Raw genomic sequence first — 27558 nt, 5'->3', positions numbered from 1 at the left:
CTTGCCAGGCAGCTCCCTGCTGGCCTGTCTGGACTGCCAGGGAGAGAACTCTTTTCACTTCCCCCTCGATCCCCACAGCCTAGAGGCCGCAGGAGGGGGATGGACTGTTAGAGGGAGACCCAGCCTCTCCAGGCCCTCCCAGAGCTGGCAGCAGGGCTGTTGCTGGAAGGAGAAGCTCCAGAGGCAGGAAGCCAGCACTCCCCATGAGGCCCCAGTGAGAAAAGGGCCTTCTACCCCCAAACCACGGCTGCCCTCATACCAACCATCAGGGCTGGGCCAGGAGAGGGGAAGGCTTCCCTGGGCAGGTACTGCGAGCTGCTGAGCGTGCTGGGGATGCTGAAAGAAGCCTCTGGCAGAGCAGAGCATGAGGACTGAGCTCCACACACTCCCCCCATCAGTACCCTGCTGATAAACAGCAAAGGGCAAATGCAAAGCAGCCTCATCTGGCAGGCAAAAGGGCATCTCCTAGAAACATTTCTCTGGCAGATTCCCTAACATATAAATGAGCCAGGTGGCTCTGACCTTCACAGGGGTCCATTAGGAGACCCAGAGGAAGCATGCAGATGAGAGGTCCAGCCCCAGGGAGGCAGTCTGCTGCCACCAATGCACTGGGTCCCTGGGTAGACATTTTAGGAAGGGAAGGAGTAAAGTACAGTCCAACGACACACAGAAACTCTCCTCTTGTCTCCCTGGAAGCAGAACCGTGGGGAAACTTTTACTTTACACGCCTTAAGTGTTTCTCACACTCTACCCAGACCTCTCAGTGGCTTCTCTTAACTTCCTGGGAGGTGGAAGCTTGACACGCTAAGAGCTGGCCTTTAATAGAATTTCCATTTGTTCCAGGCACAGTACACGTTGCTCGGCCACCTGTGGCCCCTTTCCCCACACAGCTGCCGTAGCACCGCATGATGCTCCAGTGCACTGTAGAGTATGTGGATGCCTGGAGAACCGCTCAGCTGCCTGCACACGTGCTAAAGAGTCTGAGCCAGCCTACAACCTTGCAGTGTACTCAGACAGCCACAAGTTTCTCTGGATCCCTCAGAAGGCAAGTAACAGCTAGAATCACAGACTATAGCAGTGAACTGAACACATACTCGCCTAGTCCTAGAGCCCCAGAACTCTTTACTGCTGCCTATTAGAGCAACAACTTCTCATATACGAGGAATCACCAGAAAGTTTCTGGAACATGCATATGATGGGAAGAAAAGCCCCTATATGTGAATTTAATAAAGTTTTGGTATAAATTTCTCTGTATTTTATTTATTACTTATTTATTTTCATTTTATATGAAAGGCAAAGAAGACAGAGAGATTGATCTCCCAGCCACTGCTGTTTTACTCTCCAAATGCCCACAACAGCCAGAGCTGGGCCATGTCAAAGCCAAAAGCCTGGAACTTCCATGTGGGTGGCTGGGACCCAAGTCCATCACCTGCTGCTTCCTGCACATTAGCAGGAAGCTGGAATCAGAAGTGGAACTGAGCTTTGAACCCAGGAACCCTAGTATAGGATACAAATATCCCAAGCAACTCCGAATTGCTGTGGCAAACATGCACCCCCTAAACTTTCTGTTAAATCTCATTTTTCCATGAATCTCTTGAATTCCCCATATAGTACATGCATGTATTCCTTTCTCATTATTAGTATTACGATGCTGACAAGAACGTGACACCGATTCACATAGCACGGATTCCTAACGAGCAAGACCAATCGGAATTTCCTGTCCATACATACAACAGGCACCTGATGCGGACACCTTTAGCTCCTGTACCTACCAACATGAGCAGAGGCAGAGCCCTCTCTTCTGCAGTCCCCAGGAGCTCAGCATGGGATCAGGTGCACCTGCAGGTAGTATCAGCTCAACAAGGGCCCACTGGTCTCCTCATTACTAAGCGTGCTCACTCATAACCCTTCAACTGCTGACAGCTGAATCATGATGAAGTCTAACCCATAAGCAAGTCTAGGCACTGGGAGAAACGCCAGGGGGACCTAACATACCCCTTGGCCAGCAGAGCAGGTGTCCCACCTTGGAGTGCAATCTTATTCACAGTTGGGTGCTGCTTGGCATACACCTTAGAGTTCTCCATGGAAAAGACAACACTTCTGACCTATGAAAAACTTAGTGGAGCGGGTTTAACTGTAGTGGCTCTCTGACATGTTCTGCTGTGGAAAGGTGACGCCCCACCTTCACTCAGCGCTAAAGATTCTAAGTACCGTGTCTGTGGGCACACAAACCTCCCAATGAGCCTCGCATGCTGTTGACAGAGACCTCCTGCATGCAAAAGGCACTACCTCTCAAAGTGGAGTGGGCTCACCCAACTGCACCCCCGCCGCTGTGGGATTGCAGATCAGCCCTCTAGCTTCTTCGAGCTTGTTCCCTCATCTGCAGGAATGTAATGCCACCTTCGCACAGGGTGGCTCTACAGAGGAAAGCAGGTGCTGGCCTGGGGCTGCCCCCTACCCGTTAGGTGGAAGGGACTCAGTGGAGATCAGCTGGGCTGGAATGGCACACAGGACGACTGTGACGGAAAGGTGATCACAGAGGATCACAGTGAAAGCCAAAGAGATGAGCAGAAATAAGAAAGTTAAAACAAGAGGCAGATTTGTAAAACTTCCTGCTGGTCAACCAATAAGATATCTGGTTCCCCATGACCGAGTTCTGCCTCTGGGCTCCACACTTTCCAATGAAAGTAGAAGCAGCAGCAACCACCACAAGGCATGCAACGAGAGGGGGCTGGTACACTGAACACTGGCTGGACTAGACCTGGGTCCTTCTTTTGAAAGGGGGTGCATGGCTTCTGGCACCCAGTACTCGGGCCTCCAGCTTAACCTGCTGAGGACCCAGAGGCAAGGCATCCTCTGGCCAACAAGACATTTCTCAGAATCCAGCACAGACTCTCCCCCAGCATCACAGCACTGGCAGCCACATCCAGGTAAGTTCCACAGAGTACCTGCTGTCTTGAGCACCTGGGGTGTGCTGTGCTCCCATTTGGTGCCCTGCAAAAGGTTGGTGTTTTTGTTGTTGTTTGATTGGGTTTTTTTTTTTTTTTTGCCAGTATGTCTTTAGGCCCTTGAGTCTGCATGGCCCATGCAAACTTCTGCCTGATTCTTAAAGTCCAAGCGCTGGGTTATGCAAAACTTCATCACATGCCACTATTCTGTTAGCCTCAGGGCAAAAGTGGACCTGAGGAGAGGGTGGCGCTGGGACAGACAGGCAGAAACAAGTCTAGAGCCCTCCAGGAGCCCAGCCCAGCCCCTCCCAGCTGCCCAGTGGCTGGAGGCTGTAAGGAGAAGTGTGCCTTTTGCTTCTCCACAAATCTCTCCCAGGACAGTGTCACCTAGCGCAGCTGAAGGGGGAGGGGGAAGCTCAGCCTCCCAGATGTACACTGAACTCTTCACCCTTCCTCTCCAGGGAGTGGCTGGGTGCCTGCGTCTCTCTGCTTTTGTCCCCATGGCCCTCTGCTAACACTGCAAGTGACGTTTTCAGGGACCGGAGTCCCAGGGTGCAATGATGTTGTAATAAACACAGCCAGGACCAAACGCCTTCCCCTCATGTTCGATGATGCCATTTCCCACCAATCAGGCTCCTCGGGCAGGCAGACCACTCACCAATGAGGGTCCAGACACAGGCAGCCAGGGGAGACCTGGTCAGTGGCAACTAAAAATAAGGGTGCTTCAGGATTGGCCGCCGCCACTTTGCAACAGGAGTTGGGACCCACACAGAAAGACCCACGCCGGCACAAACTTTCACAGGCCCAGGGCCCTTAACACGCACGGGCTGCGCTGAGCTTGCTGCGTTCATGTTCCTCATTTGCTGACTTTAATGAAAGGCACAGGGCCCAGGTCCAGAGGGAGCCCCCCTCGCAGACACACCCTCCAGCCCACAGCCTCTCTCTCCAGGGTCTTTCGCAGGCCCGCACAACTGGAATATAGGAAGGGTGGCAGCCTGCAGCCAAGGCCACTCACCTGTCCCGCTGTGTCATAGAGTCCCAGGAGGTACTGCTTGCCTCCAACGGTGACGCTCACTGCAAGGACAGAGTGGGGGACAAGGAGAGAGGCTCAACGATGACCTGGGCTTTGGGAGTCCTTCTGTTCCCCTCCCTGCCCAGCCAGCCAGCTGGCAGCACGTTGGGCATTTTCGTCCCCACCTCCTCCGGAGACCGGAGACGTCACCCCTGCTCCCTGGCACCAGGCTCCCTGGGAAGCGGGTCCCCAAGTTGTCCACCCCCTCCCGTGGCTACGTCTTGTCTTCTGTTTCCCCAAAAGTCCGACCCTCTCCTTCCCTCCAGGGGCTGGGGCCCGAGGGAGGAGGCGATGAGAAGGTCAAAGAGGTCGGTCCAGGGCATCGAACCGGGTCGGAGGGCGCAGGCCAAACGGGATGGGTATGCGACCACGGGGTGGCCAGAAGAAGAGCGCGGGGGTGGGGCCGGCCTGCCCAGCCGCGCGCGGCGGGGGAGGGGCGGGAGCGGCCGGTTGGGGAGGCGGCTCGGGGGCTCCGCCAAAGTTGCTCCAAAGTTCCGGCGGGAGCGGCCCTTAGTCAGCAGTTCCCGGCTCACCTGCGTAGTGGTCAAAGACGGTGGGCACGTACTCCTCGGGGAAGGCGTCGTTGGCATAGCTCATGAGCAGGCACGTCTTGCCCACCGCCCCGTCGCCCACCACCACGCACTTGAGCATCAGTGCGCCGGGCCCGTGAGCCATGCTGCGGCCGGCCGGCCTCCGGGCATGGTCCCCCCGGAACCCTCGCCTCGACCCCGGGCTCAGCTGCCGCCCGCCGGGGGGGTCCTCCGCCGCCGTCGCCGCCGCCGCCGCTCGGCACAGCTGAGCCGCGCTCCCGGCCCCATGCAGCGGCTCCCCTCGCGGGAGGGGAGAGGGCGGCGGGCCCGGGGCGCTGCCGCCGCCGCTGCGCTGGCCGCGCGGATCCCCGCCCCGGCCCGGGTCGCCGCGCCCGCGTCCGCTGCCCCCGGCGCTCGGCGCCCGCTGCTGCTGCTGCTGCTGCTGCTGCCCAACCCGGCCTCGGCGGGAGGATCCGCTGGATCATAAGACTGTCCGGACCCGGAGGAGACGGCAACTTTGGGGCGGGCGGCGGAGGGGAGGGGCCAGCGGCTCTCCCCGCCCCGCCCGGCGCGGCCCGAGGAGGAGGAGGAGGAGGGCGGGCCCGGCGCCTCCCGCGAGTGCGCCCGCCGGCTCCGCGCCCGCGCCCCGCCGCCACCGCGCGCGGCCCTGCCGGCTCCGGGGAGCCTGGCTCCGGCGCGGCCGGCCGAGGGCGCGGGGGAGGAGCCGGCCAGCGCCCGGGAGGAGCCCAGGGCTCCTCGCGCAAGTGTCCGCAGCGCCCGGAAGCGTGCGGAGGCGCCGAGGCTGGGAGCAGACGCGGAGGCCTCCTGAGGAACCGCGACGACTTCCACGATGACGCAATGAAGTCATGCAACATTATCCGTATATATTTAAACTGACCCCGGAAGGCAGGAGCCGTCCCAGCGGTTTCTAAGGGCACAACGAAACTAGACATCAGGAAGACCAGGGCAGCTTTAGTAATAATAATGGTAATAATAATAATAATAGTAATAATAATAATAAAAGGAGTACGAGGGGGTGGGGTCGCTAAGCCGGGAGGGCAGGACTCCTGGCTAGCTGCTTGTCATCCCCAACCGTGACGCCACGCCTTTCTCAGCGACAGCTGCTGTCCTTTGCTGTGGAGCCGGGGATAAGGGGAGCACAGCAGTGAAACCATTGGCGCGGCCCCAGCCCTCTTCCTGGGGAGACCCGCTGGCCCTGGTCCCAGCGAATGCACCAGCGCTCTGGTGGAGGCGGCATTCTCCGAAGCCTCCTTCCAACCCCCGAGTGGCCCTTGGAGGAGTTCACTGGGCTGCGTATCATGGAGGCCTCGGCCTCTATGCTGTCTGTCCCGGAGGTCTATTTTATTTTGGACCCCGGGTTTGGGGCGGGCTGCACTTCACGCTTTGGCCTCACCCGCACCTCCAGCTCGCTAGCCTCTCGTGGATTGCACCTTGGAAAATCTGCTTGGAGAGGCTGCTTCGAGGTGGGCTGGGCCTGCCCTGAGCTCACCAATGGCCAGAGCTAGGCAAAGAAGGCATCCTGAAGGCTTTTCCTGTGGGTCACAGATGCAGATGTGCTGCTTTGGCAAATCCCACTGTGACACCACCATACCCCCGGCCGTGTCCCGTTCGTTGCTTGTCATTTCTCAGAGTTGAAACTCTGAATCTGACTCTCCTAGGGAACTTCCAGGGTTCTTGGAAATTCCTTGTAGATTTACCCTGAGCATTTGCCCAGACGAGCCCATTGCCTTTGAGCGTGGGCATCTGCATTGCACTTTGGATGGCGCTGTGGGTCTGGAAGGTACTTGGTGTGTTATGATTGACAAACTGAGGTAGGTAGGGCAGAGTCTTGAGTCAGGACTGGGTTTGAGGGTCTTCTCTGCCATTTCTTCCTAGAGGCTGAGACAGAAAGACTTGTTGTCCCTTACCGTGCCTGTAGGACCCTTTCCAGGGGTAGCATTTGCTGGGACTCGGGTTCTGAAAGGAGTTTGAGAAGCCACTGCGGGGCGCCCAAGCCCAGAGCACTGACCCTGGCCCCAGCTCCCACCCCACCTAGCAGCATTGCCTGGAGTGTGTCTCTTTGTCTCTCCAGGCTACGGATTGCTCATCTGCAGACGTTTGCTCATCCGACAAGGACCTCCCAGCTCTAGAAGTTCTAGGAGGAGCTCTGAGAATGCCAGAGCGCTCTGGGTGAAGGATGAATCACACGGGGGTGACTTCATCAGTGACAGCGACCTCATTCCTTTGGACCACAGAAATGCCAAGCAAACAGCCAGGAAGGCAGTGACCTCGGGGGCCCTTCCCACCCAGGGTAGGTGTGGGGCCGGGAGGAGGTGCCCTTACCCCGAGCCCCTGAGTGTTGGAAGGAGATCAGCAGTTTTCCTATGGAGAAAGACAAGAATTCTTCAAGTGGGAAAAACCAATTCTCAAAAGGCAGATCATGGGGACAGGAAGTAGCTGGGTCCCTATGCACCACAGAGGCTGTCTGCTTGCTTTTTTCCTTTTGTAATAACCAGAGACACCAGTATAGACCCAGGTCTGTGTGAGAACAGTGAACTGGCCACTTAGTCGTCTCCTGTTTTTCCACCCCTCCCTCCTTCCTCCTTGTTAGTTCCTTTCAGTATTTCATTTAACAAGCATCGATTGAAAGGCACGATTCACCAGGCTTTATTCCTGCGCAGGGGCAAATAGCTGGCAAGTCAGGGTCCCCGGAGTTGGGGAAGTGGACAAGAACCGATGCACGAGTGGCCAGTTACTATCCAGTGTGCCTAGAGAACCCAGCCCAGACTCCTGAAATTCAGCCACCCGCTGGTACACAGCTCTGGCGATGCTGAGGAGGGGCATGTGGGAGCGGGTATCCTACACCCAGGGCTTAGGAGGCTCCTAGGAGTAGGGCAAGAAGGCCTGGTAAAGACAGAACCCAGCCCCCAGGGACAAGAGTGTGGGCAGGGAGCAGGCTGACTGGTGTGCGGACCTGGTTTATTGTTCATTAGGAGTCATGCAATGCAGATGTCATGTTTGCTGCACAACACGAGTGTGTTGGCCTAAGGTATTAACAGCTTATACGTTGCAACAATTTCTTGAAGTTTGGTGATCCCTACTGATCAGAGTGATAAATCAGATGGACTCCGTTGGTATTCATTTCCAGTTACATCCCTAGATCCCAGTATCTAGATCCCTTTTTCTGACCATTATTTACCCAAAATTCCAAAGTATGGTCCAGTCTCTGGGAATGTTGGCTTAAGCACCATTAAAGCTATTTTGACATCTTTATGATTCACTGTCTTCTACTGCACATGAGATCAGATGACTCCAGGCACTGCCAGCCAGTGCTAAGCTTTGGAGAGGACACTTTGAGAGAAGCGTGAGGATTGTGCTTGTGACCTGGGAGTGGCCCCTCCCCCAAGGCTCCAGACTGGACACAGATCCCTTTGCCAGAGCTAATGTTAGTGGTTTTACTCAATGCTGCAATCCTAAGGATGCCAGAAAAGCACCCAAGACTCACTTGCTCTGCTGTAGAGGGTGCTCTGGCTCCTGTGTGTAACTGCCATGCTGTGAGTTTGGAGAGCTTTCTTCCTCTCTAAGTGAGAAGAAAAGAGCATCCTTTACATCAGCTGAAAATTACAGACTCTGGCTTTCCTTGTCATACTGAAGAGCTTATGAAACTAGGCATAAATACAGGGCACACTCTTTCTGGAAGTTGCAGCTTCAGGGATATGCAATTCAGCCCCTAACACGTGAAGTGGCACCTCAAGAATAGGTGGCAGTAATGGATTGCTATAATTGAGTTGCTGGTTAAGAAGTGACAGCTGTACACATGGCTTGACGGAAGTTTCGTGACAGTAATGGTACCAGAGTGGCTTTCTCATCACAGTAGTTCCTGAGGCATGTGATGGGTGGCAGTGTTCCTATCTTGAACAGCTCTAGCCTTTAAGATACCTGTTGAATCAGCCGTACTTAGCTTCTATGACTTGCAGCCCAGCATCTTAAGGATTGGAGAAGCAGAGTGTGATACTGAAAGAGCACGATACTGAATGTAAGTAAAGACATTATATGTACTACATGTATAGTATATATAAAACCAATGTTTGCAGAAAATGGACAGCACATAGCACGGGATTGAGAGCAGAGGAGCAAAGATAAACTCTCCTACTACTCTTTGTGCCGGCATCATTTTCTGAGCGTTGGAACTGTAAACCCAAGAGGATAAAGATGGTCTTATTGGGTAGAGGACACAGCTGGGAATAACTTCAAGTCAGAGGGTCAGAGAAGAGGGTATATAGCAGCACAAAGGGCCCTGAGATTGTTTGAACCCATTGCTGCGTGCTAAGTTGCATATGCCTAGGGTGAAAGAACCACCAGACAGCTGGGAGCTGACTGAGTCCCGGGACTCGATAAGACTGGGAGATGTTTGAGTTTCAGTGGGCCAGTGTGACATGATTTTATCAAATGTCCAGAGAATTCAGTAGGCTCTCCTTCAACAGAAGAGCTAAAGCAGCTGTAGAGTACAATACTGGACATCCCCCAACTTAGTTGTGAAATAAACCTCAAAAAGAATAAGTTCATCCACTAGTGCCATAACTGCCAGCCAAAATTTGGCATTTTTGAAAGGACAGTAACATTCAACACCAGAAAATTCAGTATGTAAGAATTACTGGATATGCAAATAAGAGGGGATGTAATTCAAAATCGAGAGAAAACTTAGTCAATAGAACCTCAGAAATGAAAAAAAAAAACCTCAAATGACAGAGGCATGAATTTCATATACAAGGACTTAAAATGAAATTTAAAATGCATGCAAGTCTTAAAGGAAAACATGGATACAATGGAGATAAAATGGATGATAGAAAAAGGAGCAAATGAAACTTCTGTGGTTTAGAAATGTATATGTGAACTGAATGACTCACTAGCTGAGCATAACAACAGATTGGACATTATAGAAGAAAATATGCTTGACATTGAAAACTTAGCAGTAGAAGCTGTTGAAGCAAAGCACACACACAATGCAACATGAGATTTCAATGATCTATAAGACCAAATCAAATGATGCAATATGACTTACAGTTGGATTCCTAGAAAAGGACTGAGGGTGGCTAGTGATTTGAAGACATGGTAGCCATAAATGTTCCAAACTTAATGAAAATCACTTAACTCACAAACTTAAGAAGTTCAACAAGTCCTAAGCAAGAGGAACACAAGTAATATCAAGAGTTCTTCATAACTAAATTACTGGAACCAGTGATAAGTGTGGACCTGAAAGAGAGAAAGATGTAATAGATACAGGGGTACAAAGATAGAAATTACTGCAGACTTGTCAACAACAACAATGCCAACTAGAATTGAATGAGATAACATCTTTACAGTAAGTGATTAGAAGTAAGAAAAAAAGGCATTGCCAACCAAGAATTTTATATCTAGCAAAACTACCCTTCAGAACTGAAGGTTAAAATAAGGTGTTTTTTTTTTTTTTTTTCAGACCACAAAGGTTTAAAGAGAAACTTCCCTGCAAGAAACATTAAAGGAAGGGCTAGGGTTAGAAAAATCATGAGAGCAGATGGAAACGTGGATCTTACAAAGAAATATAGAAAGCCAGAGGGGGAAATACATGGATAAACAGGATACATATTTTCTCTGTTAAACATTTCTATATAAGATAATTTACCACTTAAAGCAAAAACAATAGCCATATATTGCCCGGCTCAAGTCTCAACCCCTCCACTTCTGATCCAACTCCCTGCTAACGCACCTGGGAAAGTAATGAATGTAGCTCGAAGTCTGCAGACTGCTACTCACCACGTGGGAGACCTGGCTAGAGTTCCAGACTCCTGGTTCAGCCACTGGGAGACTCAAGCAGTAGATGAAGATCTCTCTTTCTCTTTTATTCTGCCCTTCAATTAAATAAATAAACAAATACTTTACAAAAAGATATGGCTCTCTAAAAGGATGTCTTCAACAGTGATTTTCAAAGATTTTGGACTGTAATTTACAGCACTAAGTGAATTTTTCATTGTAAACTGCATACGAATATCACGCAGATAAGAGGCATTTAAAATGTTTACTAAAACGGATGTTATTAAAAAAAAAACACATGGATTTCAAATAAGGACAAAGCAATACTAAATTCTAGATTTCCATTTGGCTTCATTTCTGCTACTACAGAGTGATTTCACAGATTTGTTTTCCAGCCAAGCATACTCGCTGGCAATTGCAGGCTCAAGACCATAGAAGGCTAAAGAACTACATCTCAACAGCAAAAACCAAACAATATGGCCTGTGTAGACACTGAACTGAAAAGACATGCCAATTGCCAGTAAGCACAGGAAAAGGTACTTACTATCACTAATCATTAGGGAAATGTGAATCAAAATAAGTAGATACCACATCATACCTACTTGGATGACTCCTACCAAAGCAAGAAACAAGCAGAAAAGGCAGAAAATAAGCATTGGCTAGGACGTGGAGACGCTGGAAAACTTTGGCACTGCTGGTGTGACAGCAAAATAGGCCTGTGGAAAATGATATGAAGAGCCCTCAAATTATTTTCCTAGCCCATTTAGGGTGCTATAACAAAATATCCTAGTCCAGATAATTTATGAAACAATACATACTTCCTTCTCACCATTCTGTAGATTGGAAATTCAAAGTTCCAGGCACTGTCTTCATATATGGTAAAGGCCTGCTCTTCATCTGTACATGATAAGGAGAAATGAACCATCTTGAACTTACTCTAAAAGGGCAGTAATCCCACTCAGGGGGCTCTGTCCTAATAACCTCATCACCTCCTAAAGACATCACATCATTGAGGGTTAAAGTTCAGCAGCCCATATGGGGACATCGTTAGTGAGAATACAGCACATAGGACTCAGCACTTCTATTTCTGGCTCTATCCCTGAAAGAATTGTGAGCTCATTTTTTTTTTTTTACTTTTAAGATCTAGTTTATTCATTTGAATAAATGGGAGTCACAGAGAAGAGTTACAGAGAAAGAGAGAAGAGAGAGATCTTCCATCCACTGTTTCATTCTCCAGATGGCTGCAATGGCCAGGGCTGGTCCAGGCTAAATCCAGAAGGCAAGAGCTTCATCTGGCTCTCCCACATGGACACAAGGACCCAAATACTTGAGCTATCTTCTGCAGCTTTCCCAGCCCATTAGCAGGGAGCTGTGCTGGAAGTGGAGCAGCCAAATCATGAACCTGTTCCCACATGAGATGCTGGCATTTCGGGTTGCAGCTTTGCTTGGGGCCTGTGCACAGGCATTTCCAGATATTTGTACCTACCTGGTTTAGTAGTATTAGGCATTAAAAGGGAAAAAGATCTAAATAAGCTCTGGAGAAAGCAATGCCCACAGGGGAAGGCAAGTAGTGTCAAGGAGAGTGCTGGGAGGGGAAAAGGCACATTTCTCCATCAATAATGTCCCTGAAGAATGTATGACTTCTCTGACACCTGTAGGCAGGCTGCTTCAAAGCAGTGGGAAGGTTGAAAAGGGGATACTCCCTTCTTGCATATGTAATATTTGAAATCCCCAAAAGCAGTTTCCTGAATCTCCTCACCCACTACCCAGGCCCCACGCATTGCCTGTGCTTCCAGCTCTGGAAAGCCCCTTCCTCATTTTGCAGTCTCCCCTCCTCCACCACAGGTCTGGAGACTCAAGTTGTGTGCTGTTTCCTTTCTGCTAGGAGAAAACATCCCATCCCAGGCATGGCTGGCTTCAGACTGGCTTATGGCTCCCAGCTGGAAGGAATGGCAATGGTTTCAGAGGCTGGGCAGGGCTGTAGGCTGGCAGGCTCCTTTCGTCCACTAAGCACTCCTGCCACCTGCTCCTCTCCCACAGTGCTGAAGATGCTCCTCCCCCAGCAGGCACGCAGGCTCACCAAGCGAGGTCCCCAGAAGCCAGCTTCTCCCTGCTCACTCTGCCTGTCAGGGTCCTTCCTGCACCTGAAATGACTGGGTTTGAAGTGCCTCCTTCCTCAAGGCCACAGAAAAGGACTCCTGGGAAGCTGGTGAGGAAGGTATTTGGAATCACATAAGACTGGGTCTCCTAAAGGCAACAACTCAGAGTAGCAGGAACCATGAGCTCTGAGTCACATCCGTCAGGGCAAGGTCTGCCTTGTCTCATCTAAACCTTTCATTCTGGCAAGGTGACGCTGTTCCGTGTGATAAATACCTCAAACAGCACTTATCCCTGCTCCTCACAGTTTGTCTCCAGGACTGCATGACATGAAGGAAGTAGCAACCCATCCGCTGTCAACAGGATCCATATGCAGTCAGGAAACTGCAGCCACTACCTTGATGTAGTCCCTGCTTTCATCCCTCCAGTTGTCCTCCCCAGCCCTCACACGGGGCCCTTTCAGAGCCACCAGAGAACATGCTCCTGGGCAGCCATCCTCACGGCCACTCAGATCGACTCCCTATTCTCATACTCTGTCTCTCAGCTTGCTTTCAGGGGCGGACAATGGCAGTGTCTTCTTTCTTGACATGTGCATTTGCCTCGTAATCATTCATTATGTTCTCATACTTTATCCTTTGTGTCTTATGTTTCATAATAAAAGGAGACAAGAGAAAAGAAAGCCTCCTCGCCAACTCTGAGTCCTTCGTCTAATCAGCCCAGGGTTGGCCAATGCTTTTGCACCCCCATCCTTGCTCTGTGGTAGAGACCCTGCTCCTGAGGAGTCTCTTGGAGCAAGTAATCCCTGAAGCCAGTTCTGAACTGTTCCTGGAAGACAGGCCATGCTGTGGTCATCTTGAGGAGAATCTTAGCGGCCTGAAAGGTGGTAGGACTTCAATTAAGTCTGAAATGTGAGTGGGATGTAGATCGGGGAGGGAAGCAGAGCAGGATGCTTTAGAGTAGAGATATGCATGCATTGAAGATGCTAATCAGAGCTTGGCTAATGTATCTGGGGAGGCAATGGAGAGGACCTGGTCCTGAGTGGTTGTGGGGATAGGGATGTGGCTTGGAAGGCTGTCCCTACTGCCCCCTGTCCTAGCCCTCCGTGTAGGGGTCTAAGCTCTCAGGCAAGAGTGGAAGTGCAGACTTCACATTTCTGGGTTTGTTTGTTGTTACTGTGTTCCAGCCACCGGCTTGTGTGGGCTCATAACCTTCTCCCAGACAGACTGGAAGGTCCATCTGCCAGTCACGTGAGTTTCTACAGTGATACATGCTCAGGCCTTGACTGGATCCTGCTAGCCCTGCAGCTGCTGCTGCTGCTTCTTTCTTCTTCTTCTTCTTTTTTAAATTGGCAAGGCAGATCAGATTTATGGAGAGAAGATACAGAGAGAAAGATCTTCTGTCCACTGGTTCACTCCCCAAATGGTGGCAATGACCAGAACTGAGCTGATCTGAAACCAGGAGCCAGGAGCTTCTCCCAGTTCTCCCACATGAGTGCAGGGTCCCCAAGTTTTGGGGCATCCTCAACTGCTTTCCCAGGCCAAAGCAGGGATCTGGAAGGGAAGTGGAGCATCTAGGACATGAACTGGTGCCCATATAGGATCCTGGCACAATGTAAAGATTTAGCCGTTGAACCATTGCACCAGGCCACTTGCCTTTGAGCCCCTGTACTAACAAATTGCTTGGTGGGGAGTGTGCAGGGAAGGGGCACTGCACAGGTAGGCACAGGGGTAAGTGATGGGCTGTCAGATGATCCTACCCTTTCCTAGCCAAAAGCTCTTGTGATTTTGATGCTCCATTTTCCATTACCAAGGATGTGGGCAAAGGTACCATGAAGTATCTAAGTTTTGTACAAGGAATCAAGACTAAGATATGCTCCCATCTGAGAGAATGGAAATCAAATTGCACATGATAGAGTGGCAGTCACAAGGAAGGAAGCCCAAAGCAGAGGAGGGATGATCATACTTAATTGCAGGAAAAATGGTGATGCAACCATCAACCATGACAATTATCCTCTTTCACTTAGCCCCCACCATACTTTCATAATGTGGGTGATAGCATTATCTCCATTATATAGGTGAGGAAACTGAGGCTTCCAGGGGTCAGCTGCCTTGTCAAAGTCATACAATTGGTCAGTTCAGAATCAGGCTGCAAACTCCAGCACCGTGGGAATAGCCATGCTCACTCAACCCTGTCTGGGCACAGAGAGATGCCTTGTCTCATAGACAGGGCACAGTAGCACCTGGGGTGGGTATTCATCTGGAGAATTTTCCTTGTGCTGATGTCTCATTAACAACCTTAGAATGTGGCTCCCTGTGCCATCCAAATTCAAAGAAAGGAGGCCAATGTCCACCAACCTGACACCTGACTTTTTCATGAGTACACCAATAAACCACCCGGCTGGGAATACACACATCTATTCAGGCAATCCCACCCCAGAGCTGAAGTCAACTGTGAGCCAACTTAATTCAAATTCCAAGTGTGCGAGGAGAACCCCCAGCCAGGGTCCAGGTGCCAAGGAAATCCCTCTTGGCCTCTTCTTGGCAGACTTGGCCAGCCTTCCCCTGTGACAGCCTGTCTCTATGGATGCCAAGTTGCCTGGTCAGACTGTGAGGGTCGTCTGTACAAAGAAGAAAGCAACAGCGCCAGGCTGCAGTGCGTGTTCCAAATTCCACATTCTGTTGTGGACTCCTGGCGCCAGAGCAAAGGAAGGCTGCTGGCTGGGGGCACTGGTAAGGGTTTGTGTTTTGTGCTTTTCCCTCTACGCGCATAAGCTAAGGGCTCCTGTGTCTGATACTCTGCTTTCACAGACAGGTGCTCCCAAGCCTGATGATAGCAGAGTTATCTAAGGACATTCGCATGGTGACCATTTCATTGACTTATTTAGGAATAGAGGATCGTTTGCTGTATTGACAGAACTGTAACTTTTTCTTTTTAAAGTATCTCCCCGGAGAGGGGATAGGCTAAATGATGTTCCTGTAAACTTCTAATGGCAGCTGTGAGGTGGAGCCCAAGGACGTGGCTTTTGTTACCAATATTGGCTTGTGTTTCGCCTTGCTCGGGGTGTGCTATTAACACATCGTTTTGGACCAGGATCCTTTTCCCTCTTTTTGTGGGGGAAGGGTGGTAAAATCACGTGACACAAAAATTTCCCTTCTAAGCATATTTTTAAAGTGCAAAGTCCTGTATTGCCAACTCTAAGCACTTTGTTGTCTAACAGATTGCTGTCCTTCACTCGTCCAGCATGACTGGAACTCTGTGCCCACTCCCTGGGAGCACCCCATCTTCCCTGACCTGGCCCCTGGCCATCACCATAGTGTCTTCTGTCTCCCTTTGACAGCTGCTATAACGTAACCTCCCATATTTGTCTTCTTATGACGGGCTTGTTCCACTTCACATGGTATCCTCAGGATGGACCCATGTTGAAACACATGAGACAATTTCCTTCTTACTGGATCATACTCCCTCGTTCGTATGCACACACCACATTTCCTGTGTCTGTTAATGCATCAATGAACATTTTGGTTACTTCCACCTGTTGCCAAGTTGTGAATGACCTGGCAATGAATATGGGTGCGTAACTTTCTTTTCAAGATTTTGCTTTTGGTTCTTTTGCATAAATACCCATTAGTGGGACTGCTGGGTCATTGGTATTTCAGATTTGTTTGGAGGAACTTTCGTGCTGTGTCCCACAGCTTTGAACACCCTCACTAACACGGATGGTGGTCTTTTTTGAATAATGATCATATAAATAACTGCGAGGTGACACAGCACTGTGTTCTCACTGGCATTTCTTTGGTAATTAGTGATGATGAGAGAGCCTCTTCATGTACCTACGCATCTTCTAGGGAGAAATGGCCATGGCCTTTGCCCATTTTCCTAATCAGGTTATTTGTTCTTGGTTTTTGTTTGCTTGCTCCATTGAATCACAGGAGTTTCTGTTATATTTTGGACAGTAACTTCTTATCAGATATATTGTTGGTAAACATTTTATCCCAATCCTTAGATCATTTTTTTTTTCACTTTGCTCCTTGTTTGCCATCACTGAAGCTTTTAAATTTGATATTATCATGTTTATTTTTGCTTTTTTTTGTCTGTGCTTTTGGTGTAAAATCCAAGCAATTATTGCCAAGACCAATGTTTATGAACGCTTTTCCCTTATATTTTCTTCTCAGACTTTTATGATTTCAGATTTTATGTCCAGCTATTTAAGAATTGATTTTTGTGTATTTATATGATAACAGTTCAGTTTCATTCTTTTGTATGGATATTGAGTTTTTCCAACACCATTTGCTAAGGAGATTATCTGTCACCATTGTATTTTCTTGCTAGAATCACTTGGTGAGTTGATTTCTAGGCTCTTCATTCTGTTCCATTGTTGTTTATGTTTGTCATTTCTAGTCATACTATTTTGATTACTTTATATTTTTACATTTATATTTTAATTAGCAAGTACAAAGTCTTTAATTTTGTTGTTCTTTCTCAAGGTTGTGGCTATTTGGGGCCGCTCGACCAAAAACACCATTGGGATTTTGAAGGGAATTACATTGACTTTGTGGATCATTTTAGTTGATATGTTCATTTTTAACAAGATTGTCTTCCAATCAGTGAACTTGGATTTTCCTCTTACATCTTGCAGATTAACCCACCTCTCATGTGCACGCATTCCACATGAGTGCTGGCTCAAGTTCTAGCTGTTTTGCTTCCAATCTAGTGCCCTGCTGATGTACCTGGGAAAGCAGTGGAAGGTGATCCAAGTACTTAGGCCTCTGCTTCCATATGGGAGACCTGGGTGGAGTGCTAGGCTCCTGGCTTAGGTTTGAATCAGCTTTGGCCATTTTGGTCATTTGGGAAGTGAACCAATGGATGGAAAAATTTCTCTGGTTTTAATTCTGATTTTTTTCCATTAAAAATATTTTATTTTTACTGGAAAGGCAGATTTACAGAGAGAAGGAGGGATAGAAAGAGCTTCCATTTGCTGGTTCACTTCCTAAGTGACTGCAACAGCTGGAGTTGAACTGATCCAAAGCCATGAGCCAGAAGCTTCCTCCGGGTCTCCCACACAGGTGCAGGGTCCCAAGACTTTGGGCAGTCCTCAACTGCTTTCCCAAGTCACAAGCAGGGAGCTGGATGAGAGTAGAGCAACCAGGACACAAACTGACACCCATATGGGATCCTGGCATATGCAAGGGGAGGATTTAGCCATTAAGCCATAATGCCAGGGCCTGATGCCTGATTTTCAAATAAATACCAAATGCCTGATTTTCAAATAAATAAATACACCTTTCCAAAAAGGAAATATAACTAAGTTCTGTATGTTGATTTTGCAAACTACAATTTGGCTGAATTTACTTATTACTCCTACCACATGTAATAGTGGAATTATATATATATATATATATATATATATATATATATTTATGTAGGCTGTGGAAAAATTATGTTTCTTTTTATTTTGGTTGTCTGATGAATTTTTTTGTTTGCCTATTTTTCCTACCAGGGATATTGAGAAACTGAATAGAAGTGGTAAAAATGAGAATTCCAGCTTTGTTCCTAATCTTATAGGAAAGACTTTCACTTCTTTTCCGTTGAATATGATGCTGGTTACGGACTTTCATATTGGCCTTTATTATGTTAAGATCATTTCTTTCTGCACTGAGTTGTTTTTGTTTTTGTTTTGTTTTCAGTCATGGAAGAGTATTACATTTTGTCAAGTGCTTTTTTGGAATCTATTGATCTGATTTTTATTTCTCATCTTGCTATCACATGGAGTGTATCACATGACTTTTTATCCCAGATTTGGGGGGATTGTGACCATTATTTCCTCAAAAGTTTCATGCCTCTTACTATTTTCCTTTTTGGACACTAATTATGTACTCAATGGTTCATTAGATGGTGTTCCCCAAGGCTCTTAGATTTTTTTCACTCTCCCTTAATGCTATTTTTTCTCCTTTGGCTGGATAATTTCCAATGACCCATTTTCAAGTTTGCTGATAATTTCTTCTGCCTGATTAATTATGTTGCTAATCTCTTCTAGTCAATTTTTGCCATTATTATATTCTTCAGCTCCAAATTTTGCTCTTCTTTATTTGAAAAAGGGAAAGAATAAGACCAAGAAATACAGAGAGACACAGAAAGATCTCTCTTGTATTTGTCAGTCACTCCCCCAAATGCTGCAACAGCTGAGGCTAGCTGGGCCAAATCCCTGAGCTCAGAACTCAGTTTGGGTCTACTACATGGGTGGAAGGAACTCAAGTTCTTGGGCCATTATTTGCTGCATTCTGAGATATTGTATTAGCAGGAAACTGGACCGGAACTGGAGTAGCTTGATCTTAAATTGATCACTATGGTATGGGAGGCGGGCATCCCAACTAGTGATTTAGCCACTGCACCAGAAACATTCCCTGGTTCGTTTTTGAATATTCTACCTCTCTATTGCTGTCCTCATTTTATTCATGCAACATTTTTTCTGAGTTCATTAGGCATTCTGGGGAGATTTTTCTAAGGTTCTGGATCTCAGACCTTGTTGGTAGAGATTATAATCTATTAGGTATGGGGTAGGCTTGGAAAGATGTAATTTTTTAAAGATTTCTTTGATGATTCAGGTGTACATTTTGGGATTGGAAAGCACTTCAGTGTTGCCTTCACCCCCTCCCACTTCCCAGCTCTCTCCAAGGTGTCATTACCTGCTTGGGTCTACCACTTCACGTCATTTGCACGATCTCAAAATTCCTCCAGGTAGCCTTTCTGGGTTGAATCTTGCCTGATCATGAGTTTTTGTTGTTGTTTTAATGACTCTCCCCAGCCCTCTAGCTTCAGAATGAGCCTGGGCTTTTCATTTACGGATTAATTTGATATTTCCTCCTTTTTTGGGGGGAGGGGGGTGTTTGCTATCATTGCCTAGATTAGATCTGTTCTAACTAAAAAAACATGTGAGTCTGGCAGGGGTGGAACCCTGCTTCTGGTTTTTCCAGGGGGTGGTCTTGGACTAGTTGCTCTCCCTTGCTGAACGCTCCCCCTTCCCTATCTGTGATATGAAGGGTGTCTGGATGACCCTCATGATTCCTGCCCATGGGCTCCAAGCTTCTCTTTCTTCCTTGTGTGCATTCCACAGGGGAGGAGTAGAATCCTGACACCCTGCCCTGCATCGCAGCCACCCGAAGTACACCAGCTCCTGCTCTGCCTCCTTGCCAGTGCAGCCATGGCCCTGAGCGATGTGGACGTGCAGAAGCAGATCAAACACATGATGGCTTTCATCGAGCAGGAGGCCAATGAGAAGGCAGAGGAAATAGATGCCAAAGCCGAGGAAGAGTTCAACATCGAGAAAGGGCGCCTCGTGCAAACGCAGAGACTAAAGATTATGGAGTACTATGAGAAGAAGGAGAAGCAGATAGAGCAGCAGAAGAAGATCCAGATGTCCACGACGAGGAATCAGGCACGGCTCACAGTGCTGAGAGCCCGAGACGACCTCATCTCCGAATTGCTCAATGATGCCAAGCTAGGGCTTTGCAGGCTTGTGGAGGACCCAGAGGTTTACCAGGAGCTTCTGGACAAGCTGGTGCTGCAAGCCCTGCTCCGCCTCCTGGAGCCCACGGTGATTGTGCGCTGCAGGCCCCAGGATGTCCTGCTGGTGGAGGCTGCGGTGCAGAGAGCCATCCCTGAGTACGTGCTAGCCTCCCGGAAACCCGTGCAGGTTCGGCTTGATGCGGAGGCCCACCTGGCTGCCAACGCAGCTGGAGGCGTGGAGGTATATAGCAGTGATCAGAGAATCAAGGTTTCTAATACCCTGGAAAGTCGGTTGGAACTGTCAGCCCAGCAGAAGATGCCGGAAATTCGAAGGGCCTTGTTTGGAGCAAATGCCAACAGAAAATTTTTTCTGTAAGCTGCTGCGAAGTGATGCTTGCGCGGAATTGCTGAACAACAGAGGCAAATGCTCTTGGGCAAAGGAAACGGGTCTCGGGTCTTCCCCTTTGATGCTCTGATATTATCCTGTCCTCTATTATGAAATGCCCTCTGGACATTAGCAAGTATGAACTTTGGAATAAAGCTCAGCTTAATGCTGAGGAATTGTATGCCAGTTCATCTACCCATCCCACAGCTTCTGATCCATCCTGCACTCTGGGACAGAGAGAGTGATGCTGGCTGCTCTTCAACTTGGCTTTGGGAAAAATTTGAAAGGTAACCCTGTGGATCTGGGTGCTCACAGATTCTTTCACATGCTGCTGATGTGTTGGGTTTCACTTACACACATAATGCCTTGAGGTTCAGAGGTTTTCCTTATGTATACTGGGTCAGTTTCCTGGGTGTATGGCCAGTGCAGTCACACAAGGGTCTATGGGCAGAATAGCCCAACACTGAGAATTTAATGCTCAGCAGCCAATGACTTGAGAGTTTTGATTCTCTCTTTGAATGTACTTTTTTGGAAGTGAAGCCCTGATGGGATATTGGAGCATGCATGGTTTTGGCCCTTGAGGTCCAGCCCACCCCATCTCAGCCATTGCTGCCCTGTGCCTCTGGCAGGGAGGGTCAGACTGGGGTATGTGTGCTCCCCAGAGACTGACGGCCAGACATGGGAGTGGTTGTGCCATTCCAGACTGGGGTGCCGTAGGGCACTTTTAGTAGGCAACTGATCCTGTCTCCTGCTGGATCTGAACATAGCTTGGTGTAGAGGGTTGAAGACCCCAAGTCCCCTGCGTGTGTTGCAGGAGCCAGTGTCCACTGGGCTTCCCTGATTCTGCCCCTACATGCCTGGCACAGGCCTGGCAGCTGGTGGGAGGTGAGTGAGAGCCAGGTCATTCTAGTGTCACTGTGTAGGGGGACACATTAGTGGACAGAGGTCTGGTTAGGGCTTTTATGGGCCTCAGTAAACACTGATTACTCATTCAGCTCTGTGCAGAGGAGGTGAAAGTCACAGAGGTTGGGAGAGATGAGAATCAGCAACCTGTCCTGGCCTGTCCAATCCTGCTTCTCTCCCTGCCCCACCCCAGGGCAGTTTTCCACTGGTCCAGGGCCTCTGGGGTGGGCAGGCTGTTGGCATCTTGCTGAGCTGTACCCCTCTGGGAGTCTTGCTTTAGGGATGCTTGCCCCAGGCACATTCAGTGATGCCTGGGATCTTGTCTTCCTTCCATTTTAGGATGAACACCTTGCCCTCTGTAAGCTATGTTCCTTGTGTAAAAGCCTGGATTCTCAGGAGCTCAAAGAACAAACTGTTGCTACCACAGGCAGGCACAACTCTTCCACAAAACCATTCTCCTCATTAGCACTTCCTCCGGAGGTGCAAGGGAAACTGTGGCTGCTGACACAGAAGCTCTGTGCTTGGCGATACGTGGCTGCTGAAGGCTCCCTCTTCTCTGCTGGAAGACAGCAAGGGGACCTGAACACAGCAGGGAGGCCCTGCCCTGCACAGAAGCTGTCATTCCTCCCTGGGTCACTGGGGGAACAAAAGCATCACTTTGGAGATGCTGTGCCCACATGGCAGAACCCTCAAGAAGGTCTGGAGACCAGGTCTGAAGGACAGAAAGGGTTCCATGGCTTCCTCTGGGTCCCTGGGTTCAGGGGACCCCAGAAATGGGCTGGCAGGTCTGGCCCCAGCTCGGTCTCTGGCAAGTACCTGTGGTCCCTTGTTGGATTCTCTGAGGATGTTGCTCAAAGCTTTGTCTTGTTCCCTCCTCCAAGTCTGTGCTCTTGTTAGTGTTCTTCTCTGAAGCCTTTCCAATTCACAACCTCACCTCTGACGTCATAGCTGTCACTGACGGCACCAGAAAGGACCCTGACCTCTGCCTCCACGAATGTTCAAACCAAGACAAACCCCCACTCCCTGTGGCACCTCACGCCATGCTTGCTGCTGGCAAAGCTCACAGCTCACCCAGGAGTCTTTTCATTTTAATAATATTTTCCATTTTATTTATTTGGAAGGTGGAGTGCTCTCATTCACTGGTTCACTGCTCAAATGCCCATATAATGGCCAGGACCCAATTACTTGAATCATCACTGTTGCCGGCTAGGATTGACAAAAGACTGAGTTTGGAGCTGGAGCTGAGAATGTGACCCAGCAATCCAACATGAGATGAGAAGAGGGTGTCTTAGCCCCTCAGCCGAACTTCTTGCCCTATAGTATAGCAATTCCCTTCACTGGGAGGTAGGTTATTCTAATTCCCTGCAGACATGGCCAAGGGGCACCCTAAGAGACAGTCCTGGGAGGCTCCTGTTCCAGTCACCCCCATCTTCTGTCTCCTCCCTAGAGTCATGGAACTGAGCATGTTGTTCCATTCCTGGGCAGTGAGCCCACCCTGGGTGCTGTGTGATTTTCCCTGGCTACTGCCACACCACATTAATTCAGGTCCCTGGGGATGATGGAAAGCTCAGAACTCAAAGCAGCCTTGGGAACCATGTGTGGGTTGGAGTTTGAAGCTGAGAGGAAGCCAGGAAGTAGACCAGGGCCATAACCTGCTAACAGAGCTCCTGAGACCACAAGCAAAATGCCTGAAAAGATGGGATTGTTGTCATTTTATGAAAAACTTGATGTAGTGAGGAAGCACGGGAGCTTTGGCTCCTGGAAGGACAGATGCAATAGCAGATGCATTGCTACAGCGGGGACCTTGGAGACCTTCCTCTCTGTTTCCCACATGTTCCAACTCTGGGGCTGAGTCATAGCAAAGACCCATAGAAGAGGGGTGTGGTGGGTTACAGCATGAGGGATAAGACTTGAGGAAACCCAGGAGAAGACAATGTGGAGTCAGGGCTCTGGCATTGAGTGAGTGGGAAGAGGGGATCCAGCACATAGCCCTTAGCTCAAGGCTGGCTCAGGATGGGTGCTGATGAACTCAGCAAGACAGAGAAAGAAGTGAGCTGGGGCTCCACTGGTGACAGAACAACAGGAAGTACCTAAAGATTCTCCTTGGGAATTTGAGTCCTGGGTTTTACAAGGTTACATTGAAATCAACAGACCTCTTCATTCATTCATTCATTTATTCATCCCACAAATATCTATTGAGTAGTTTCCAGGTACCAGGCACTGTGCCAGGCACTGCATTGCTGGGGTGGACAGGACAGGCAAGGTCACAGACTTTGCCAAAGAGCATTCTCATAGAGATGGCAGAGGGCAGGGGAGAAGGAGTCAGGGCTCAGGAGGGGACACTGCCCAAGTAGATAGCAGGGTGATTTGGAGTTGGCCTACTTGCTAGGGAGAAGTTATAGTCCAGCAAGTCCTCCTATGAGCCCTGCTTCCAGGGCCCCTTCTTAATTCTTCCTGTTGGAAGGATGAGGTGGAGCCAGCCACATAAACAGAGTGACAGTGGGAGATCTGGGGGGTCTGACATGCATTCAAAGCAGAGGGAACCACAAGTACTTCACCTAGTCAGTTCAGACTAATATGGGAATCCCTTCATGGGGGTAAATTATAAAGAGCAGAAGTGTATTGCTCACCATCTGAAGGGGCTACAAGGTCAAACCCAAGGTCCTGGTAGGCTCCGTGTTTGGCGAGCACCAGACCCTCACTGATGGTAGGTGAACTCCTCATCTGTCTTCCTCCAACCCTTTTCATAAGTGCAGAGCCATCCTCCTTGTCCCTGGCTTCTCCATACTAACATGTTGGGAATTAAGTTTCAACTTGAATATGAAAAGGAGACAGACGCTCAGATCAGAACCACAAGGGTATGTTGGGAAGTTGGGCAGCAATGGGTACCCACAGAAGGCCCAGGGTGGGTTCTCTTTGGGACTGGTGGGGGCAGTGAAGGCATTTGCCTTCATTCTAAGTGCACGGGAAGCTGTCGCTGTCCCACAGAGATGGATTTGGTGCACGGAGCCGATAATAACACGCATAGACCCTGACTGATGGTTAAAGCCGAAGTTTATTAGGGGCATCAGACTTTATACACTGAGAGTCCGTATGGGATAAGGAAGGAAGTATTGAGCTCATCAACAAACCCATCAACTGTTTCTCTACTCTTGATTGGAATTCCACCAGGTGTTCTCATTTACATGCTGTTTATACAAAGGTAGCCATTTGGTTGTTCTCATTCAAATACTGTCCAATGAACTGCAATCCTGTGCTCGCTGACCTCCCAGAGTCACAATGTCCTCCTACAGGAAGCCACTGAGAACTTGCAACCATGAAAAGCACAGGCCTCGTTCTGCTGTGAGGCCTTTTTTGTCAGGCACCCAAAGAAAGCCCTTGACCCACCCTTGCCTTTCTGCCTCAGAAGAAATGCCTGTTGCTCCCTCTACTCCCAGCACACAGCTCTCTCTGTAGATAAGGCTCGTCTTTTTCCCTGTCACATCTCCAGGAGAGGGCAAGCAGGGGACATGGTTGTCACTCCAGGAGGGGACAAATGCTGGCATGGACGATTGCCAGAAGTCCTTTAGGTTCATAGATGACCTTGTCTGGGCATTGCCACCTGTTCTTCTGCTTGGGCATACCCTGCCCTCAGGCCAAGCCCCTGCTCCTCCTCACTCTATCATGAATGCACTTGTTTTCTGTTCTAGTTCCCTAGGTCTCCCAGTCCTCCAGCCTTCCCAATCACTAACTATTCTTTGTTACCTTTGTCCTGTCTACCCAGCCAACTTCAGTGGCATGGGCTTGCCTTGCCACTGGGTTTAAGCACACTCTAACCTTGGGGGTCTCTGCTCTTCTTACCAAGCATCTTGTACCCTGAGGGTGTGAGCCAGAGTGAATTCTACATCTGGCCTCTGTATCCATGGGCAGGGCATGTTCCCCGGGAGAGACAAAGGTGATGTACATGTGTGGGTGAAGGGGTGGCTTTGGAGGGTGGCGGGAATGCTTTAGGCCTTGGGCATTCCTACTCTGAAGACAAAGAACAAGAAGATGGGTGTGCTTCCTGCCCCTGGCTTGTGCCTGGAGAGAGTTGCCCTTGGGTCCTAGAGTTGGGGAACCTGATCATAGCAGTTTGTGTTTTCCAGGCAGCATCACACAGTCCTTTTTGTCCAGGAATCAGTGTGGTGTATGGTCCCAGCGCAGGACTCCCAGGCCTGTAATCTGGTTCCAGGGCTATCAGTCCTTGTGGTTTGCTTCAACTCACTCACTGTTCCTGTACCTTTCTGAGAAGCAAGAGAGGACACTTACTTCTTCTGGTGAGGTGTTTTGGCAATGAAATGAGACAAAGCAGAAATCACTCCAGGAAGGTTGAAGAGATTCCCACGTGTTCCATGCTAATTTTGATACTGCATGCTAATTCAATGACATCATTTTTATTGCAATAGAAAAATGTTGGCGAAGTTCAAGGGTTTTTCAGAAGGTTTTTTTTAATACCTATTTGAAAAATTGAGAGAGAGTGCAAATGTTCCACGTTTGTTCACTCTCTAGAAGTCCCCAACAGTCAGGTTGGGCCAGGTTGAAGCCAGAAGCCTAAAGATCCATTCAAGCCTCCCACATGTGTGGCAGAGACTCAGGTGTCTGAGCCTTTCTCTGCTGCCTCCTGGGGTGCACACTAGCTGGAAGCAGGATCAAAAGGGAGAGCTGGGATTTGATCCTAGGTAATTTAATATTCACAGTTCCAAGCTGTGGCTTAATCTGCTGGGTCACAATGCCCACCCTGGAGAAACATTTTTTGTTTTTAATTGTGTCTGGGGGCCAACTTGTGGCATAGCAGACAAAGTTACCTGCTGAGATGCCAACATCCTGTAAGCCACCAGATCAGGTCCTGACTGCCACACTTCTAATCCATTACCCTGCCACTGTGCTTGGGAAAAGCAGCAGAAGATGGTCCAAGTACTTGATCCCCTGTGTCCATGTGAGAGACCCAGAAGAAGCTTCTGACTCCTGCCTCCAGATTGGCTCAGCTCTAGCCACTATAGCCGTTTGGAGAGTGAGCCAACAGATGAAGATCTTTCTGTCTGTCTCTTCCCCCAACCCCTGCCCTCACAGCTCTCTGCAACTCTTTCAAATAAATTAAAAAAAAAAAATTGTATCTGTACTGAGAACAAATATATTTTCCCTTGTCATCACTCCACAAACCAAATAGTGTAAAAGCTATTTACATAGCATTTACATTGTCTTGGGCACTATAAATAATCCAGAGGTGACTTAAGGTGCATAGTGAGATGTACACAGGGTTACATGCAAATGCTATTCCATTTCATATAAGGGACTTAGATAGCCGAGGCTGCTGCTGTCCTTGGGGGTTTAGGAACCAATTCTAAACACATAAGGAGGGATAACTGCATATTGCTGTTTTGTTTAGTCTCATAATTGGATGGCTTCAATAAAAAGGCAATGGGTTTTGCTTATCTGGAGCCTTTGTCCTAGTTAGGTTTATCTTTATAGGTGAGCATTGTAGAACTGGAATTAACTGGTTAAAGTGTGGTGCCTTTTAAAAGACTCCTGCCAGATTTACTAAATAACTGACCAGAAAGGTTCTTAAAGAACTGGCCTTAAACACAGTTTCCAAACCACAGAAGCAAGCGCAATCTTGGACTTTTCTTCCCTTTGCACTCCTCTCAGTTTGCAGCTTTCCGAGCCACACCTTTCAGATTCCTAGAGTTTTGAGATGATCCCTTGGTAGGAAAGGGGCTGGCTGGAGGCAGAGGAGGCGAGAGCAGGTTTAAATGTCACAAACACCCCTACTGTCTTAGTGATTGTATCACGATTGACAGATGTGCCAGTGATCACGTGGCACAGGGAGCTATGAGCATGACCTCATAGCTCTGGCGGACCCAAAAGCAGCAGGAGGAGGGAAGGGAGGGCATTTCCGTTACCCCAAGTTGGCAAGTTACTTAAAGGGGACCTGGCAGGGGGCCTCCCAGGAAGCCCAGCTTCACTAGCAGCTGGGAAGCCAGAGACAATGTAAGCACAGCATTAGCAAGTGTTGGCTAATTCCAGGGACTCAGTTCTGGCATTGCTTCTCCCTGCATGCCAGTGACCCACTTCCCACTGCTGGGGACACCGAGGCAGGTGCAGACAGACACAGAGAGGGGCTGCCCTGACCTGACTCCCAGCTGAGGGATGCTGAGAACACAAGGGTCCTGAAATGCGACCAGCTGCCGACTGGGAGAACTTCCGGGAAGAAGGCAGGGGTGAGGCAGGCTGGCAAATCATAGATCAAAACTCATTCTGACTTGCCAGAGTCTCTAGAGTGCAGAGAATGTGGGTTTAGAGGATCCCTGAGAA

At 49.0% G+C, this 27558-nt stretch overlaps 2 protein-coding genes across 4 annotated transcripts in view; one reads left to right on the top strand and one right to left on the bottom strand.

Moving 5' to 3' along the window:
- The window catches only part of RHOQ (ras homolog family member Q), a 35966-nt gene extending 30738 nt beyond the window's left edge, over positions 1-5228 (bottom strand). Inside the window, exons 1-3 of one of the 2 annotated variants that reach the window (XM_040993207.1) lie at positions 5212-5228; positions 4554-4696; positions 3964-4022 (exon numbers count right to left, since the gene is read on the bottom strand). In XM_040993207.1, the coding sequence (XP_040849141.1) occupies positions 3964-4022; positions 4554-4695 (201 nt within the window). In that variant the 5' untranslated portion in view covers position 4696; positions 5212-5228. Of the gene's footprint in view, positions 1-3963; positions 4023-4553; positions 4790-5211 lie in introns of those variants that run through there. The other variant, XM_040993206.1, reaches the window with a different exon arrangement.
- Positions 5229-19635: 14407 nt separating this feature from the next.
- On the top strand, positions 19636-20495 carry ATP6V1E2 (ATPase H+ transporting V1 subunit E2). 2 transcript variants are annotated; one of them, XM_040994000.1, is made up of 2 exons: positions 19636-19910; positions 20001-20495. In XM_040994000.1, exons 1-2 carry the CDS (start codon positions 19636-19638, stop codon positions 20314-20316), a joined length of 591 nt encoding a protein of 196 aa, XP_040849934.1. In that variant the 3' UTR covers positions 20317-20495. The 2 variants fall into 2 exon arrangements, with proteins under 2 accessions (XP_040849934.1, XP_040849933.1); XM_040993999.1 differs by having other exon boundaries at positions 19636-20495.
- Positions 20496-27558: the final 7063 nt, after the last annotated feature.

Source organism: Ochotona curzoniae, unplaced genomic scaffold (assembly GCF_017591425.1).
Source record: "Ochotona curzoniae isolate NIBS_2020 unplaced genomic scaffold, NIBS_Ocur_1.0 contig_883, whole genome shotgun sequence".
Taxonomy (NCBI): domain Eukaryota; kingdom Metazoa; phylum Chordata; class Mammalia; order Lagomorpha; family Ochotonidae; genus Ochotona; species Ochotona curzoniae.
Note: the sequence above shows the minus strand (reverse complement) of the source record. Positions and strands in the feature narration are given on the sequence as shown.